At 35.4% G+C, this 20,129-nt stretch overlaps 1 protein-coding gene and 1 pseudogene across 5 annotated transcripts; one reads left to right on the top strand and one right to left on the bottom strand.

Annotated features, from left to right (window-relative positions):
* Positions 1-151: 151 nt before the first annotated feature.
* Positions 152-9,012, bottom strand: LOC116131919. Of its 5 annotated transcripts, none has more exons than XM_031417579.1 (10): positions 8,059-9,012; positions 6,303-7,466; positions 4,972-6,117; positions 4,735-4,776; positions 2,709-2,785; positions 2,346-2,430; positions 2,168-2,251; positions 1,949-2,050; positions 1,732-1,830; positions 152-571 (listed from the first exon to the last, which is right to left on the bottom strand). In XM_031417579.1, exons 1-10 carry the CDS (start codon positions 8,806-8,808, stop codon positions 461-463), a joined length of 3,660 nt encoding a protein of 1,219 aa, XP_031273439.1. In that variant the 5' UTR covers positions 8,809-9,012; the 3' UTR covers positions 152-460. The 5 variants fall into 5 exon arrangements, 4 of the variants coding, with proteins under 4 accessions (XP_031273439.1, XP_031273442.1, XP_031273441.1 ...); XM_031417582.1 differs by having other exon boundaries at positions 6,303-7,483; positions 8,059-8,167; XM_031417581.1 differs by having other exon boundaries at positions 6,303-7,645; positions 8,059-8,147.
* Positions 9,013-10,985: 1,973 nt separating this feature from the next.
* Positions 10,986-18,989, top strand: LOC116131921 (annotated as a pseudogene).
* Positions 18,990-20,129: the final 1,140 nt, after the last annotated feature.

Here is a 20,129-nt window from a genome sequence, read left to right as displayed (position 1 = left end):
ATGTGGAGTTCAAATAACACTAACACCATGTCAATGAAATTCGAATAATCAACACAAAAATTATTGCAGTCACATGTCCAACGGTCCAAGTCCAATATTTCTCAATGAATTGTGATTGAGGGGTTAAAAAAAAAAAAAAAAGAGCAAGTCATTGACAATCAGCAAGTGTATGCTCATCTCTTTTTCTCTTGAAAAGTTTGTACAACATTTAGAAACCTAATTTACAGGTTTTATATACGGAGCTGAGTAAATAGGGGTTAAAAGAATAAGGGGAATGATGTACAAGTTATGGTGAAGAATACAATTTACAGCAAGCTACCTAAACTGGTTCGTTAACAGGTTGACTCCAGAGCAACAAAATCTGTTCCTAATAACCACTTGAGTCACAGCACAGCTCCAAAACTATACTCTAGTAAGATTATCATAAAAAAATACAAAACAAGAGTGTCGAGAAGCATCTTCATGTATGGTGGGATTTCAGCTTATGCAAGAATTCTAAAATTTTTACATAGGAAGGATCCGTCCGACCTAGTGGTTTGCACGAATTTATATGATCTGTCGACTCTAATACCTGTTTCAACAAAACAACAAAATTAAGGGAAAACAATTCTGAACAAGATCTTTTTTTAACACTTCCAATCGTAAACCATGTCATTCTCATAATCGGCAATGTTTGAAGCCAAGTTACTGAATCAAACACATGTAACCTGAACTCATGGGGTAAATTATTACTGCCAATGATCACCCTGAAATAAGTAGAAGGGTCCTTCCGCGTGTATGCAGCCTATAAACCTTTTTTCATTATACAGATATGAGTTCATCAATGCTATAATAAAATAAATTAAATTACATTAACATCTTAAAGTCTTCCATCTACCACAGAAAAAAAAATCAGTTTACATACTTGGTAAAAGAAAAAAAAAAAAAAATTGTAAATGCCCCACAAGAAACCTACCGAGAAGAAATTGGATCCTACAGTTTTTTGATAATTTTGTCTACCAAGCTACCATTAAATCTAACGACCTAATGATCTAGGCTCTGGGAATTTTTTTTTCTCAGAGCACAATGTTATTCACTACTCCTAGTTAACCATCTGAACTCAAAAACATGAATCACTCTGCTAAAAGAATATGGCTATATAAGTGTCAGAACACATTATTTGTGTCATAAGCATATGCATACATGAGAAGGGATCGGCACTCTATATTTTTTTCTCCACAACCCAAGATGGAAGCCAATTAGATGTTGGCAAGCATCCCCTGCCAACTGGCTGTTTAATACTAGCATTTTAATCACGACCTATCTGTAGAGACACTTGATAATCTTGATCTATGAATGTGAGCTCAATATTTATGTTATTATAAAAATGCATCCACCTATTTCAGAGAAATGAGCCTGTTTGATTTGTGATCCAAAAATAATTTTCAAAAACTAAAATATGATTCAAATTTGAGTTGTATCTTAATATTCTTAAAATTTCAAAATGTGTTTGACATAATATTCAAAAATTATTTTCAGATAAAAAACTAAAGAAAACTGTGAAAACGACTTTTAATCATTTTCTAATTTTACACTAATTTTTAGGATTGTATCCAAAATCCATTTTAAAAACAGTTCGATTCATTTTCTACCAAACATATTTTCATAAGATTTGTTGTATCCCTTGTTCTTTAAAACAGAAAACTGTATTTAAATTCTATATCAAACAGAAGAAATTCTTAAATCACTTACAACAAGTTCTCCAAATCCAGGATATGCTGATTCAATAGGTACGATTTCCATACGGAAGGCCCATCCTCCATAACCTTCAACAATTGGAGTAACCTTGGTCTGCAAAATTGTAAGTACAAGACTATGAAGCTCGCAAAGGAAAACAAAAAAAATGCTGGCATCTGTGTGCATGCAGCGAGAGAGAAATTTCAGCTATAAAAGAATGCAGATCTGTTACCTCACAAAAACTAAGGACTTCAAGCATCCCTTTCTTATGCAGTTGACGAATATAGTCATTAAGCTCTATTAATCTTGGAGAACCACTTCTTAATTCCACTATCTAATAAAAACAACCACCCAATGAAAATAACATCAATTTGTGTACATAAATTACTTTAACAAATACTATGGAACCGACAACTCAGAATTAATGAAGAAGATTTGATCATGAACTGACAGTTGGAGCTGGGCGAAGCACAAGGCCCATTCGCCAAGGCATGTCTGCAAGTTTGCTTCCAAAATGTGGGCAGCTGTAAAACACCTGTAATCATGGTGAACACCAACATAATAAATTAAACAGAGAAAATTTGTAGAGAACAATGTTAAGTTTCTAATTATTCAGTGAAGAAGTATACAATTCCAGCGGTGTTTTTCACAAGATTATCAATATTTTCTGCTCTTGCTTTATGCAACATCTGCTTGACAACCAGACCACCCATGCTGCAAGAAAGCACGAGTCATTATGTGGTATAAGGAATCTATGCATAAACGAAACAAGTAAAATCTATGACAAAGTATCAAAATGTTTTACAAAATATAGTTTAAAAGTACCCATGTTTCAGTTTTGGTACAAAAAAACTCTATAAGGATTACCCACTATAAAAATGCCAGAAAAGTAAATTGCTCAAAAACATTTATGAACTACCACATGGACTTGTTACAAACAAGAATTTCCGTCAAAATAGTAAAGATCAAGTAAATATGTAAGTGTGGCAAACCTGTGTGTCACAAACACAACCGGGCGGCTCCCTATACCCGCAGCAACAAGCTTCTCCAGCAGCATGGTGCTGACTTCCTGCACATTTTAAGCATGTTTAAAGACTAATGTTGGAACTGCTAATATACAAAGGAAAATTTCTTATTGAAGAAATGCAGCAACATTTAGTAATACAGATAGAAATGAAATAAGATTTCCAAAGCATATCTGAGAAACATTGATGGCTTTATTTAACATAAACTATGATCAACCTAGCTTGGAGAAGAATTGGATTTGGAAAAAACAGCTATTGTTAACTGTTAGAAACTATGTATATATATAGTGTAAAGGGTATATTTGTAATTGTTGAGTGTGCGTATATATTTGAGTTAGGTTGTACTGTTGAGACAAGTGAAATATAGAAGATAACATGGTATCAGAGCTCTGTTGGTTGCTAAAGGTTATGCCCAGACGTATGGTATTGATTATTCTGAGACATTCTCCCCAGTGGCTAAAATGACCTCTGTCCGACTATTCATCTCTCTTGCAGCTTCATATTGTTGGTCTCTTCACTAACTTGATGTAAAAAATGCCTTTTTACATGGTGATCTTCTTGAAGAGGTTTACATGGAGCAATCTCCATAGGCGTGGTTTGGGAGGTTTAGCGAAGTGGTGACTCAGTCTGGTTTACATAGGAGTGCTTATGATCACTCTGTCTTTTATAAGCAATCTAGTTCTGGCATCATTCTTTTGGTTGTTTATGTTGATGACATTGTAATCACTGGCAATGATGATGCTGGCATTCAGAGTTTGAAAAACTTTTTGGCTTCCAAATTTCACACAAAAGACTTGGGCACTTTAAGGTATTTTCTGGGAGTCGAGGTTTCTCGGAGTAAGAAAGGGATTTTTCTCTCTCAACGCAAGTATGTGTTAGATGTGTAGACCGAAATGGGTCTAAGTGAGGCTATGCCTTGTGACACTCCTATGGTTCCTAATGTGAGATTGAATGCTGAGGATGGAGAGATGTTCGGTGATCCAGAGAGGTACAGATGGATAGTTGGAAAGTTAAACTACCTTACAGTAACCCGTCCAGATATTGCTTTTTCAGTGAGTGTGGTGAGTCAGTTTATGTCATCTCCTAGGACATCTCATTGGGATGCAGTCCTCCAATATTTTGAAGTATCTAAAAGGACCCCTGGATGTGGGATTCTTTAAAGTGATCATGGTCATAATAAGGTAGAAAGTTTTTCGATGCAGATTGGGCAGGATCCTCTGTGGATAGACGGTCTGTGACTGGGTTTGTGTTTTGTTGGAGAAAACTTATTTCTTGGAAAAGTAAGAAGCAACGGGTAGCTAGGTCAAGCGCAGAGTCTGAGTATCGGGCTATGGCACAAGTAAGTGTGAGCTCATATGGACAAGACATCTTCTTAGAGAAATTGGGTTGGTGACCCAGGGACTATGGACTTGTGGTGTGACAACCAAGCAGCCATACATATAGAAACAATCCAGTCTTTCACGAGAGGACTAAGCATATAGAAGTGGATTGTCACTTTGTACGAGAGAAACTTGAACAAAAGTTAATTGCTACTAATCAGTTAGAACAGGGGAACAACTAGCTGACATCTTCACGAAGTTCTAGTTGGTAAAAGGGTAACCTATATTTGTAACAAGTTGGGCATGATAGATATTATACTCCAGCTTGAGGGGAGTGTTAGAAACTAGTATTATATAGTGTAAAGGGTATATTTGTAATTGTTGAGTGTGTGTAGATATTTGACTTAGGTTGTACTGTTGAGACAAGTGAAATATAGAAGATAAACATTAAAATCAAAAGTCCACCCCTTACAAGGCCTGAAACAGTTAAACTGAAGTCAACTTGAGCCTGGAGTAGACAAGGATAAGTGGTTAAATACATGATGAACTAGGGAGTCTTCATTACAGATTTATGCTTTCACTAGGAAACTGGGATCGTGAACATTAATTAAGACATAATATGCCTAAAATTTTAAGTCACAGAGAAGCTTCTAACAATAACCAAGCGTACAAACCTGAAGCGGCAGGCTAGCTCCAGACCATTGTGTAAGATTTGTCTGCATCATATTAATCAAGATTTAGAAGTGTATTTAGCAAAGACACCTAAGCAGGAAAAAAAAAAAGGAAAAAAAAAAAAAAAAAAAAAAAAAAAGATACCATCATATAAAGTGGAGATCCTAATCAATGGAAGTGCGACCCAAACCATCACAATATTCTTGGTGGACAAAACACTTTTCATAGTTAAAACAAACCTTGTACTTGAGAGTAAACAAGCGAGCGTGAGGGAAGTCAGCTGAAAGCCATTCACCTGGCCAAAATGTGCCTTGCTTCCCAGCTTCCTGATCAATTTTCTCAACCAAGCCAGACTTTGTAGAGGATTTGTCCTCAGAAATGCGCCAAGTCTTATAAGGTCCACCACGCATGCCATGGACAAAGACAATATCTAGTTGGGGAACGTCTGATTTTGAACTGTTCTTTGATGCATTGACAAAACTTGACAAGTTACCATCATTTGAAGCTTCGGTTACAAGTGTATCCTCACTGTTAAGAGAACCAGACTTATCTCTCTGAACAACATCTTGATCTTTATGTTCAGGACACTTCCAGTGGGGCAGTTCAGGGTTGATTAAGAATATCTTATCATAATAACGAGGACAAGTTCTATTTTTGTTTGCAATATCTGTTCCAAGAGCATTACCATTGGCAGAGTCTCTGCCAACTTGGTGATTGCAAAATATATTTAACAGAGTGGCCCTAGCATAACTTTGCATTTTAAGGTCACTGCAACCTTGGATCTTTCCATTAGCACAATCCTCAAGCCATTTACACCAAGTTTCATCTGCTTTCACAGCATTCTGGACATCAGGACGGAGTGAAAGGACAGTTAAAAGCCGAGCTGCATGCCTTCGAATGTGAGCAGTTGGTGGAACTCGGACACTTGATGGATTATTTGCATCTAAAACAGATGCTTCACCAGGAACATCTGAAACCTTCTTATCTGCCTCTAGGGCTCTTGAAGCATCATAAGCTTCCATAGCAGCAAGTTTCTCATAATCGTCATGTAACAAAAAGCGTTTCAGCAAGCACAAGATCCCAAAATTGGCTAATTTGTTTTGACATACAGAATCTTCATCACAAAGTTCTGTCAGTGCTTTGATACCCTTAAGTGTTGCTACCGCAGAATCTGTGGCATCAACTTTAGGCAAACTATCTTTCTTTAGATTTTTAAGAGGCCCTGCAAAGGGTTCCAAAGAAAGAAGATCTGCCAGTGGAAATGTTTCAACAGACTCAGTGCCAGTGGTTGTTCCCAATTGCTTTCCAGCCAAATTAACAACAGCACCTGCTAATTGATTAACAGTCTGTGTGGCAAAAAGGACATTTGACTGATCAATCTGAGTCTGCAAAAGTCAAGAGAAAACTTAAATCACTAGTTGGAAATTGCGTAGATAACCCAAATTCAAGGTTTTTTTATTTTTTATTTTTTTATTATAAAGAAAGATTAGACTTGAAGCAATAAAACAGATTTCAGCATGAAGCATCATTTTAATGGTAAAAGTTCAACAATGAAAAGAGATATCCATACCTTCACTTTGTCACTTTTAGGTGGTGTGCCACGTTTAACTGAGGATTTCTTGCTGTAACCCAGGATTTCATTTAGCAAAATAGCTAACCATCCCTGAGAAATTGGTATGGATGATGGTCCATACTCTTCAAGAATGCATGATAGGATTCTTGTAGCTGAAGATCGGGTAGTGTCAGAAGAAGAGTTTCCAAAAACCCAAGGAATCAATATGCCAGACCATTTCTCACTTTCTTCAAGAGATAAATGCATGTCCCCAGTGGAAAGCAATTTCAAAGCCTTTGCCAAAGCTTCTTGAACCTCCTTATGCTTTAGTGTACGCTTAGCTGTGTCTCTCATCAGCTGAAGACCTTTTTCCATCACTACCTTTTGTGCAACAGGGCTTCTGTCTATAGAAACCAAAAAACCGGATAAAGCCACCAGAGCCAAAGGAATGTCTTCATTTTTACATGCCTGAGAAACAGTTGAAAGAAGACTGGAACTCCAATCAGAAACAGAATCATTTAACGGAAGATTACGATCCTCCAATAGCAACCGAGCCACCAAACTCCCATGCCATTTCACAGATCTCTCAGGTGCTGTTAAAGCACTCATGACAGCATACCCATCTTGATCCAATTCTTGAATACGAGATCTGTTGGTCCCTGATGCCATTGCCCAATTGGCTAATGCCCAAGCAGCAAAAGGCACCGCAACATGTTGACAATGCAAGTCATCCCACAGACCAGGAACAACAGCAGAAGACAAATTGGCTTGTGCTAATGAACTATCATGCTTATTTAGCAAGGCAAGGGTTTTAGGAGTATTTCTAACCGATTCTACTTCAACATCATCAGAATGTCCCAATCCCATAAACTCACTGGTCCTTGAAAGCCCTAAAACCGTTGTACCTTCAAGAATTTTAATACCTATACCCTTAATTCCTTTTCCACCATCATCATCATCATCATCATTCTTCTGTGGCTCATCAAAATGCATTCCACCTTCCTCAATAACTTCTATAGCTGCTGCAATATCCCTTGTTTCAGCATTTCCTGGTAGTGATGACTTAAATGATACCTTTTCTAAACTATCACAGTTGGATGTGACAACATCCATGATGGCAGCCACAAGCATGCTCCTACCTTTCAGAGAATCAGAAATATCGAATGAACTACGCCTTGAATGCTGCTCCCACAGAAAAGCTATATATCAATGGTAAAACACAACTCAGAAGCATCAACAATATCAGGAGTAAAGCATTCCATGACCATGCCCAGGATATCAATAATGACTGATAAATATCTCTTAGAAACCCCGCATGGTTTTCTGTAGGACCATATTTTAGTATTAGCACCAAAATTTAACTGCAGAAGCAATTCCAACTAGACATAAGCATATCAGCAAGTTTATTTTTCTACTCTGATTCTCAACTGGACAATACATACAAAACCTAAATTGCACTGTTAGCATGGCCCTAAAGAACTAAATCAACATGAATTGTCTTTCTAGAAAAAACGATATGAAATGTGGATTAATCATGTTGTGCCTTTTGTATTGGCTAGCCTGTGCTCCTTCATGAAAAAGGTAAATGGAACTCAGAAAAGCTAGATAATTTACAAGCTGCTAACAATGCAATGAAGTACCAGCAATGGACTATTTTAAGTAAAAATCTAATAATTTGCAATTTCAAAGAATCCACCCATCAATCTAGTTTAAACTTCACCAACTTTTTTTCTTCAAAAGTATCAAAACCGAACAAAAATAAATACAAACTGACCTTCTTGGACCTCGGCTGACACGAAAAAATAAACCTCAACAAATTCGGCACTGCACGAGGCCGCCCTAACACATCCTTAGACACATTAGGATCCGCAATCAAGTAAGCAAGTGCCCTTGCCGCCTCCGCCTGAGTCCCACACCCGTCCTTACCAACCGCCACCGTCTCCAACAACCAATCAACCACTTTCCCTCCTCCCGCACCCACAATCGCCGCCCTCCGCTCCTCATTTGCCGCCGAAATATCAGCTAGCAGTGCCGCCACCCTCAACTCGAATCCCGCCCTCACCTCGTGATTCGCACTCGATAAAACCGAACTCAGAGATTGCCACAAAATGGAAGCCGCGACACCCGTGTGCTTTACATGGTCAATAATTCTTCTAAATGATTCGTTTGACTTATGAAATGTACTTTCAATTGCTTCGTAAATTGGATTAGTATTTCTCTTACTGTTATCATTAGGGTTGTCGTTGGGGAAAAGAGCGACGGAGGCAATCAGCGCGGAGAGGACGGTAGCGGAGAGGGCAAAAATAGAAGTTCGAGAGAGTGAGGAAGCATTAGCGTTGGAGAGAGGAGAAAGATAATTCTGAATAATTTGTGGTGAGCGTGGTGGTGGTGGGTGTAGTTGAGGGGTATGTTGGGGATTTTTTAGATTATTTGCAGGTTCGATGTTGTTATTAGAGGAAGAAGAGATGTGGCGACGGAGAGGTAACCGATAGTAACGGCGGTGTATCATACAGAGACGGAGCATTCTTTATGTCGGTAGAAATTGATGAAACGAGGGTGTTTGATATTTTGGTTTCGTGTTGGGTTCAAGTAAAAGATTGCAAGGAGACTATGGCGGGAGGAAATTTCGCGATTTGTACGGGAGGTAAGAATTTTCATAGACCGTTAAGGACTGTCTACCAAATAGAATTTTCTGGGAGAAGATGCGAACCTTCCAAGACATTTTTTTTTTTTTTTTTTTTTTTTTTTTTTTAAATTTAGCCGAAACTTAGTAGTACTTTATTGGGCTCTTACGGCCCATACGAGGCGGCTCCTTTCAAGGAAGTTTTTTTCACTAACCATGGGCTTCGTCCTAGACCATAGGATCCGCAATCAAGTAACAAGTGCCCTTGCCGCCTCCGCCTGAGTCCCACACCCGTCCTTACCAACCGCCACCGTCTCCAACAACCAATCACCACTTTCCCTCCTCCCGCACCCACAATCGCCGCCCTCCGCTCCTCTTTGCCGCCGAAATATCAGCTAGCAGTGCCGCCACCCTCAACTCGAATCCCGCCCCTCCCCGTGATTCGCACTCGATAAAACCGAACTCAGAGATGCCAAAAATGGAGCCGCGACACCCGTGTTGCTTACATGGTCATAATTCTTCTAAATGATTCGTTTGACTTATGAAATTACTTTCATGCTTCGTAATTGGATAGTATTTCTCTTACTGTTATCATTAGGGTTGTCGTTGGGGAAAAGAGCGACGGAGGCGATCAGCGCGGAGAGGACGTAGCGGAGAGGGCAAAATAGAAGTTCGAGAGAGTGAGGAAGCATTAGCGTTGGAGAGAGGAGAAAGATAATTCTGAATAATTTGTGTGAGCGTGGTGGTGGTGGTGTAGTTGAGGGTATGTTGGGGATTTTTTAGATTATTAGGAGGTTCGATGTTGTTATTAGAGGAAGAAGAGATGTGGCGACGGAGATGTAACCGATAGTAACGGCGGTGTATCATACAGAGACGGAGCATTCTTTATGTCGGTAGAAATTGATGAAACGAGGGTGCTTGATATTCTGGTTTCGTGTTGGGTTCAAGTAAAAGATTGCAAGGAGACTATGGCGGGAGGAAATTTCGCGATTTGTACGGGAGGTAAGAATTTTCACAGACCGTTAAGGACCGTCTACCAAATAGAATTTTCTCGGAGAAGATGCGAACCTTCCAAGACAATTTTTTTTTTTTTTTTTTTTTAAAATTTAGCCGAAACTTAATTAATACTTTTTTGGGCTCTTAGGCCCATACAAGGTGGCTCCTTTCAAGGAACAGTATTTTGCTTCACTAACCATGGGCTTCGTACCTTGTTCGACTCCTATATCTTCAAGTTTGCCTAATTCCACTGTTGTATTTGTTGCATACTAATTAGCTACTTAATGGTTAATTATAATAAAATACATTTTTAATAGATATATTAATATTATCCCATATATATCTTTTAAGATACACAATTAAAACTATCTTTAACTCATCAAATCTTAATCCTCAAAATCTCCGTGAATCATAAATCATAAGTTCATATATTGACAAACGTATCTAAATTAGGCAAAAATCCTAACAACAAATGTTTGCTTTGAAGCATCCCCTAACATAAGTGCACCCTTGATCTTGAACATTGTAATTGAACTTGTTGCCAGTTGTATTTGGATTGATTAATTGAGAAATGCCGATTTGGTTGTTTAAGTGATAAAAAAAAATGAGCTCATTTACTTGTTGAGCAAGCTAACGTTCATGTCATGCAACATGAATTAATGGTTGCTTTTATTGTTTTGCAATGGAGGCATGATGCAACAAGTATCAATAGGAGATACAATAAGAAGAGCATGTAAGTAACTTAATTTTCATAAGAAGAAACATTATAAAAAACAATATCACCTTCCTGTTTTCAGTTATACTATACATAAAATATGGTTAGTTATGGATATCAAAATTGCAACTAACTTACATGTTTCTAGAAGCGATTAGAAAGGATGTTCACACAAGCTGTATATGCAGTCGTCTTTTATTCGTATACCTCTTAATCAGTTGAACAGCAAATGCATCCTATAAATAGCTTGTTGATTGATCAAAATGTTCCATCAAATTAACTTCAGATTTTAGTGTATCTTCTTCACCTTGAGTAGTTGTTCCTTATTACTAGATTTATTAGCTATATTTTCTTTACAAGTTTTGAGATGCACAGAATACCATCTTCCCTTCTTCCCATCCAGGCCCCAACTTATGGGAATTTGATCACTATTCCTCAGGTGATCGCTGGTGGGTGTAGAGGATTATCCCTGCTACTATAATTGTTCCTTGAATCACAACTTCAGGTTTTGTTGAATCAGCGGTATCCATGAATATCCATACAACACTCTCTGTCAACACTTTTTATACGTGATCACTTTCGTACTTATATATTGACCTATTTTTTACTCATAATAGGCTATTTATTTGCCATCATAAAATATGCTAGGGTTAGTTTCTCAGAGATCAACTACTTAATGATCAAGCATTCATGTAACTGTACAGAAAGATTAATCTCAATTAAAATACTAGATAGGAATTATATATGGACCTTAACCATGCTATGTCGGAGTGTGCATATATACATTTTGTGACTGTATGAGATCGATTCAAACTTAGAGAACACTAACTACAATTGGGCATAAATTCTGTGAACGCAGGCTTGGATGGCGAAGATGCCAGACTTGCAGACTACTTTGTTTTGATTGCAGGGACCAGCACCGGTGGCCTTATAACTGCCATGCTGACAGCTCCAAATGAAAATAATCGACCTCTATTTGCTCCAAGGATACAAACAATTTTATCTCGACCACTGCCCAAAAATCTTCCCCCAAGAGAGGTAATCTTGTAACTGTAGTTTCTTTCTTCTTTTTTGTTATACTTCACATAAATAATGAAAATATTGCCATGCTAACACTTAACTTAGTCTATAAGTATATTATTTGCATTCTAGATTACTAGTCTTGTTTAATTGCAGGGGTAATGGGGGTCAATTAGAAAGATGTTGAGTCATTTACAGGACCCAAATATGACGGAAATACTTCACTGGTTGGTAAGGATAAACTAGGAAAACTAAATTGCATAACACCCTGAGCCATGTTGTGATTCCAACTTTTGATATCAAGCGTTTGCAGCCACCCATTTTCTCTACTTATGAGGTATATATCCTCTTTACCCACTCTCTCTAAGCTTCTTCAGTTCAGCGTTCTATAATTAATGATGAAAGTTTGAATTCCATTTCGGAAAGTTTTGGTTAGAAATCTACTTATATTACAGTTAAAAGATCTCCGTATTTGGATGCTTCGCTGGCTGACAATGCATCAGCACTTCAGCAGCCCCAACATACCTTCCTTCTCACTATTTGAGAACAAAGATCATGAAACCTTCGAGATTTTCATCTTGATGTGGTGTGCTGCAAACAATCCGGTATGTTGCATGGTAATTTCTGTGGAAGTACTTTGTGAAATAAACAAAAAAAATAAATTATTATAACCCACAGCTAAGTTTTAATTGTTGGCACAAAATTACGGCTTTAGTAGCATAACCCAGTGACCCAAAAATATTTGATGAAAATCCTGATTTCTTCCCAATTAACCATGGACTATGGCCGCTTCTAGTGATCTCAATAGGCACTGGCTCACCAACGATAGAGCACAAATACAACCCGAAGCAGCCAATGGGTACATTGGGTTGGTTACTTCATGGTGGTTCTGTTCCTTGGTGGATGTGTTCACTCAGCAAGCGCTATGGTTGATTTCCATTTCTGTGGTGTTCCGAGCACTTCATTCTGAAAAACTATCTCAGAATTCAAGTACGTTTATATATATATAAATCCCAGCTAATTTGATTCCTTTCTTTAATTATATTAGCTTTTGAATCTACTGAGATGCTTATCACTAAACTTTTTACTTGACACTATATCAGGATGATCAATGAATGAAAAGATTCTTCAGTCGACATTGCCACAAAGGAAAACTTGGACAAGCTTGTGCAAATAGTGAAAGGCTATTGAAGAAACCGGTTTCTAGGGTGAATTTAAGACGGATTGTCTGAACCAATTGAAAATGGTGGAACTACCGCGGAGGCTCTGAGAAAGTTGATCAGAAAAGAACTACATCTTTTAGTCAGCTGCATATAATTTGGGTTGATTAATTTCTTCATATTATTTTGTTTTTCAATGTATTACCATACTAACAAATTATATTCTACAGATTTGCAAAACTACTTTCTGAGAGAGGAGACTCCGAGAGACCAAATCACCAAAAACCAACAAGGAATTTGTAACTTGATTTGTTGCAGATAAAATCATATACATATAATTGAGCAACTGCACGCTAGAGGAGAAAGCATATCAAGATTCGATTAATTATTCAGTAGTCTCCTATACATAAAGTAGAAATCACAATATGTAATTCTTTATTTCTATATAAAATAATCAACATTAATATTATTTTCGAACATTGACTTCTATAAGCGTATAATTGAGCAGGTTTTTGTTGTGTTATCAGATTCCTACTGTAAACTTGATAGGTAATTTGAATAATAGGACTTATAATTTAGAATAATAGTATTATATAATTGTGACATAAAATTGAAAAATTTAATTAAAATACCATTTCAAGTTTGAAAGTAATTAAATAACCATGAAGCTTGAAACTCTTTACTAAATGACAATTCATTTAAACAATATAAACGATGTAAACTTATTTATAAACTTATCTCTTAAGTGATATGTTTAAACGATGAAAATTCATGGTTATTTAATTAATTTAAAAATAATCCACATCGCATAAAAATGCATAAAGTTGCACGAATTGCAGGAATAGATTTTGATGCTTAAAATACTTCAAACTAATTTTACTTAAAAAAAATCAATGAATATTAAAACTGGAAAGAATATAAGTATGAGCCTTAGTAAGTGGTGACCACAGAATTGTAAAAGATGACATTAGAATCGACGTCATGCATGCTTTCAAACTTCATTGGTTGTGCTTTGGAAAATTAATCCTTGACTTGACAATTCTATTTTGCATTTCCAATGAAAGTAAAATAAAACCAAAAAGATAATAAATGATAATAATTTGGATATCAAATTCTTACAGCAGAAATATTTGACAAGTACCGGCCATCCAGGTTAGAACTTCGTCTTACATTCTTAATCATGGTTAAAAGGGAAAAGTTAAAAAGTGAATAAAACAAAAAAATTGTATGAGGAGAGAAATTAAATTATCATTATGTCACGTTATCAATAATCAATAACAAAAAAGATAACAGTTTGCCATTTTTCTTAATTAGTACTTACAAACTTAGTTAATTACATGGATCGTCTGTTGATGAGATAAGAAATAGAAAGTAATTAAATTATTGACAGTTGATGTGAATGTCCAAAGGATATTATTCTTGATTGCAAGCACATTTCCTCATTGTTGACATGTGAATATGGAATGAGAATAATGTGATTCTTATTGAATTTTAGATATTATTATTTTTTTTTAATTGCAGAGATTGCATCATTATTATAATATTTTTTATTACACTTTTTGTATAAATAAATTGTGTATTCACATACAATTCATAACAACTCAATAAAAATAATTCATTTCAATTCAATTAGATGCATTTCTTCTCTGTCAAAGATATCTTTCGGACATACTCTGACTCTTTTCAATTGTCTCTCTTGCCCTATTCTCTCTCAATTCTGATATGGTATTAGAGTTTCTAGGTTGAATCAGCTTTCGCTCAGTTAGCCTCTCTTTCTGTCCTTACAATTCAAACAGATACTTAGTTGGATTTTCCAATGGCAAACAACCAAAGCTCAAGCTCTACATAATCACCAACATTTTTTATTCAACTTGGAAGCTCCATGTCATAATTGAGAGGGTAGCTCTGATACTATGTCAAAATTGAGAGGACAAGAGAGACAATTTGAATAGAGTCAGAGTATGCTCGAGAGATATCTTTGAAAGGCAAGAGAGACAACTAAAAGGTTGGAGTATGCCTGAAAGATATCTTTAGATGAATTCAATTGTATCGTATTGAATTAATTTAAATTGTGAATACATCACCTATTTATACAAAAGTTTAGCTATACAATAGGGAAACAAAATAATTAATGTAATTACACTCAATCAGAGAATTGACTGATTGAGTGATTTTGGGTGATTGGCAATCACAATAATGTAATTACACTCAATTAGGGAATTGATTGATTGAAGTGGATCAAGCCTACCAATTCGAGCAAAATCTTGGATCTTGACTGAAGTGGAAAGTAGATAGGATTTTGATTCCTATTTTAGGACTGTTGTGGGCTAATGGGTTGAAACATAATTTAGCTTAACTTGTAGGATAGCCTAACTCATAGAGTGGTTAGTTCACAAAGTGAATTTACGTGGAGGCCAAACCGAAATTGGGTTAAGACACTGGACTGTAATATAATTATTTCGTTATTGGATCTCGTTAGGCCTAATATGATTTTTAACCCATACAATCATAAAAATTTCTAGTCCCACTTAAGATAGTTATAAATAAGAATAAACTTCATATCATAATAAGTTATAATTTTTCTAATTCTTGTCTTAAGAAAGTTGCCTATAATAATAATTATATGTGTATTGCCAAAAAAAATAAAAAAATTATGTTACATTAAAAGTTTAAGATAAAATAAAATATTTATTTAAAGTTGTTTGAGATAATGATTTATGTTTTAGAGTTGCTAACACATCTTTTTACTTATAAGTACATAATAACTCATTAGTATGTATACCTTCTTGTTGAAACTAAAATATTTTCAGCTTCTCAAAATATGTTAAGAGCTTTTTAATACGAAACGTTTTGTATTTTTGTATTATCATTTTTATGATTTTTTTTTTATTTTCTTGTCTAATTGCAAGAATGACTAATAAATTGAAATCTTAATTAAAATAAGAAATCAAATCAGTAATTTATGTTTTTATATCCCTATTAAATTATAATATTTTTTATAGTAATAAATTACTTTAATTACACGAAAAGTTATACTGACTGTAGTCAACCAGTTTACGTGAAAGTGGCGGTTTTTATGTTGCGCTTCTGAGGATCAGTGAATAAAAAACTCAAGATTAACACCATGCACAAATTTTCTTTTAAGAGAAAAGAAACCTAAATTTTTAACAGCTCATCAGTCCCAAAGAAATATTGTCCGTGCCTCTACACTAAAAATTTAACCAATCAGTGTACGGCCATGCGTTGTTTAGGCCAGTTTTCATGATTCGGCGGCTCCATTACCTTGCAAATCTAATGAAAATGAATCGTGCCCCTCACGCACTTGTAGGTTAAGCTAAGACAATGAAAAAGAGTTCTAGTGAAAAAAGCATTTCTATTAAATTGTTATATTACATCATTAGTATATTCATCTAGTAAAGCAATGATGTCAGACACACAATGTATATAATTTTATAAGTAATGAGATAGAAATTAAAATGATGTGATTCATGGCTTATCCCCATACTTAAGATTACACACGTTTCTGTGATTTTAACGCAGGCATACTTATCAAGCTTTATAAGTTGTGCATGGGCATGCATGGAAGAGTTATGAACAATTCTCACGCAAGAAAATTCTGTGTCTTAAGAAATTAAAACATGTAAATACCTCTTAATCGATTGAACAGTAAATGAATCCTATAAATAGCTTGTTGATTGATCAAAATGTTCCATCAAATTAACTTCAATTTTAGTGTATCTTCTTCACCTTTAGTTGTCTTATTACTGAGATATATTAGCTATTTCATTACAAGTTTTGAGATGCACAGAATAACATCTTCCCTCTTCCCATCCAGGCCCCAACTTATGGGAATTTGATCACTATTCTCAGTATCGTGGTGGTGGTGTAAGAGGGATTATCCCTGCTACTATAATTGCTTTCCTTGAATCCACTTCAGGTTTTCGTTGAATCATGCGTATCCATGAATATACATACAACACTACTTCTACAGTTTTTATACGTAGATCACTTCAGTACTAATATGGACCTATTTTATTTACTCATAATAGGCTATTTATTTGCCATCATAAAATATGCTATGGTAGTTTCTCAATGATATAACTACTTAATGATCAAGCATTCATGTAAACTGTACAAAAAGATTAATCTCATTATAATAAAGAGATAGGAATTATATGGACCTTAACCATGCTAGTCGGAGTGTGCATATATACATTTGTGACTGTATCTGAGATCGATTCAGAACTAGAGGAACACTAACTACAATTTGGCATAAATTCTGTGAACGCAGGAGCTGGATGGCGAAGATGCCAGACTTGCAGACTACTTTGATTGATTGCAGGGACCAGCACCGGTGGCCTTATAACTGCCATGCTGACAGCTCCAAATGAAAATAATCGATCTATTCGCTGCCAAGGATATCAAACAATTTTATCTCGACCACTGCCCAAAAATCTTCCCCAGGAGAGGTAATCTTGTAACTGCTAGTCTTTCTTTTCTTTTTTGTTATAGCTTCACATAAATAATGAAAATATTGCCATGCTATTACACTTAACTTAGTCTAGATTATAACTCATTAGTTTGTTTAATTGCAGGGGTATATGGGGGTCAATTAGAAAGATGTTGAGATCATTTACAGGACCCAAATATGACGGGAAATACTTCAACTGGTTGGTAAGGGATAAACTAGGAGAAACTAAATTGCATAACACCCTGAGCCATGTTGTGATTCCAACTTTTGATATCAAGCGTTTGCAGCCAACCATTTTCTCTACTTATGAGGTATATATCTCTCTTTACCCACTCTCTCTAGAGCTTCTTCAGTTCAGCGTTCTATAATTAATGATGAAAAGTACTTGAGATTCCATTTCGGAAAAGTTTTGGTTAGAAATCTATCTTATATGTACAGCTTAAAAGATCTCCGTATTTGGATGCTTCGCTGGCTGACATATGCATCAGCACTTCAGCAGCCCCAACATACCTTCCTTCTCACTATTTTGAGAACAAAAATCATGAGGGAACCATTCGAGATTTTCATCTTATTGATGGTGGTGTAGCTGCAAACAATCCGGTATGTTGCATGGTAATTTCTGTGGAAGTACTTTGTGAAAATAAACAAAAAAAATAAAATTATTATAACCCACAGCTAAGTTTTAATTGTTGGCACAAAATTACAGGCTTTAGTAGCAATAACCCAAGTGACCAAACAAATATTTGATGAAAATCCTGATTTCTTCCCAATTAAGCCCATGGACTATGGCCGCTTTCTAGTGATCTCAATAGGCACTGGCTCACCAACGATAGAGCACAAATACAACGCCGAAAAGGCAGCCAAATGGGGTACACTGGGTTGGCTACTTCATGGTGGTTCTGTTCCATTAGTGGATGTGTTCACTCAAGCAAGCGCTGCTATGGTTGATTTCCATATTTCTGTGGTGTTCCGAGCACTTCATTCTGAAAAAAACTATCTCAGAATTCAAGTACGTTTATATATATATATATATAAACCCAGCTAATTTGATTCCTTTCTATATATTAAGCTTTTGAATCTACTGAGATGCATGATCACTAAACTTTTTAATTAACACTATATCAGGATGATACAATGAATAGAAAAGATTCTTCAATCGACATTGCCACAGAGGAAAACTTGGATAAGCTTGTGCAAATAAGTGAAAGGCTATTGAAGAAACCAGTTTCCAGGGTGAACTTTGAGACGGGATTGTCTGAACCAGTTACAAGTGGTGGAACTAACGCGGAGGCTCTGAGAAAGTATGATCAGAAAAAGAACGACATCTTTTAGTCAGCTGCATATAATTTGGGTTTGATTAATTTCTTTATTATTATTGTTTTTTTTTCAATGCATTATCCATACTAACAAATTATATTCTACCCAGATTTGCAAAACTACTTTCTGAAGAGAGGAGACTTCGAGAGACCAAATCACCGAAAACCAACAAGGAAGTTGTAACTTGATTTGTTGCAGATAAAAGCATATACATATGAGCAACTGCACAGTAGAAGAGAAAGCATATCAAGATTCGATCAATCATTTAGTAGTCTCCTATATATAAAGTAGAAATCACAATATTTAATTCTTTATTTCTATCTAAAATAATCAACATTAATATTATTGTTGAACATTGACTTCTATAAGCGTGTAACCGAGCGGACTTTTGTTGCGTTATTAAATCCATATTGTAAACTTGATCATCTAATTTAGAATAATAGTATTATATAATTGTGACATAAAAATGCATGCAGTTGCAGGAATAGATTTTGATGCTTAAATACCACAAACTAATTTGACTTACATGATTAACTGAGGAAGATGATAGAGATCATCAGAGATCTCTTTATGATTAACACTAACTTGGTCTTAAGTAGTTGAGTTATTAATCAAAGTGTAAATATTAAAATATATTTGAATTAGTCCTGAGATATTATCTCACCTCAATATTTTATATATACAAAACTTCTTATTAACAAAGAAAGTGTGTCATTTCATTCCAAGCTTATTCTCTATTAGAAGAAGTTACACACACACACATATATATAGCATTAGAATCCGCATCATGCTTGCTGTCATACTTCATTGGGTTGTGCTTTGGAAAAATCCTTGACTTGGCAATTCTATTTTGTATTTCCCAGTATTTTACGTTAATCCATGAAACTCAAATAAAAACAGCAAGATAATAAAACATCTTACATTCTTAATCATGGTTAAAAGGGAAAGTTAACAAGTGACAATAACACAAACAAATGTTTTGATAGGAGAGAAATTACATTATCATTATATCACGCTATCAACCATCAATAACAAAAAGATATTAGTTTGCCATTTGTCTTAATCAATACTTACAAACTTAATTAATTGCATGGATCGTCTGCTCTGTTGATGAGATTAGAAAGTAATTAAATTATTGAATATTGATGTGAATGTACAAAGGATATTATTCTTGATTGCAAGCACATTTTCCCACTGTTGGCACGTGAATACGTGACATTATTTTTATTCCTATTATATTTTAAATATTATTCTTTTTTCTTTATTATAGAGATTGAATCATTATAGTAATATTTTTTTATCTTAAATAGTTATCACACTTTTTGTATAAATAGGTATATTCATATACAATTCACAACAACTCAATACAAACAATTCAATTTAATTGAGTATAATTCTTCCCTCTCAAAGATATCTCTTGGACATACTTTAACTCTCTTCAATTGTCTCTCTTGTCTTCTCAAAGATATCCACTGGGCATACTTACTCTGACTCTTTTTAATTACCTCTTTTGTCCTCTCAATTCTGACATGGTATCAAAGTC

The sequence above is a fragment of the Pistacia vera genome, unplaced genomic scaffold, assembly GCF_008641045.1.
Source record: "Pistacia vera cultivar Batoury unplaced genomic scaffold, PisVer_v2 Contig246, whole genome shotgun sequence".
Lineage (NCBI taxonomy): Eukaryota > Viridiplantae > Streptophyta > Magnoliopsida > Sapindales > Anacardiaceae > Pistacia > Pistacia vera.
Note: the sequence above shows the minus strand (reverse complement) of the source record. Positions and strands in the feature narration are given on the sequence as shown.

Excerpts from the sequence above, each read along its gene's own strand:
- LOC116131919 (XM_031417579.1), bottom strand. The coding sequence starts at position 8,808 with ATGCTCCGTCTCTGTATGATACACCGCCGTTACTATCGGTTACCTCTC. Across the intron at positions 2,786-4,734 it reads GAGCTAGCCTGCCGCTTCAG|GAAGTCAGCACCATGCTGCT; the intron begins GTTTGTACGCTT and ends TAAAATGTGCAG. Across the intron at positions 1,831-1,948 it reads AAGTCCTTAGTTTTTGTGAG|ACCAAGGTTACTCCAATTGT; the intron begins GTAACAGATCTG and ends ACAATTTTGCAG.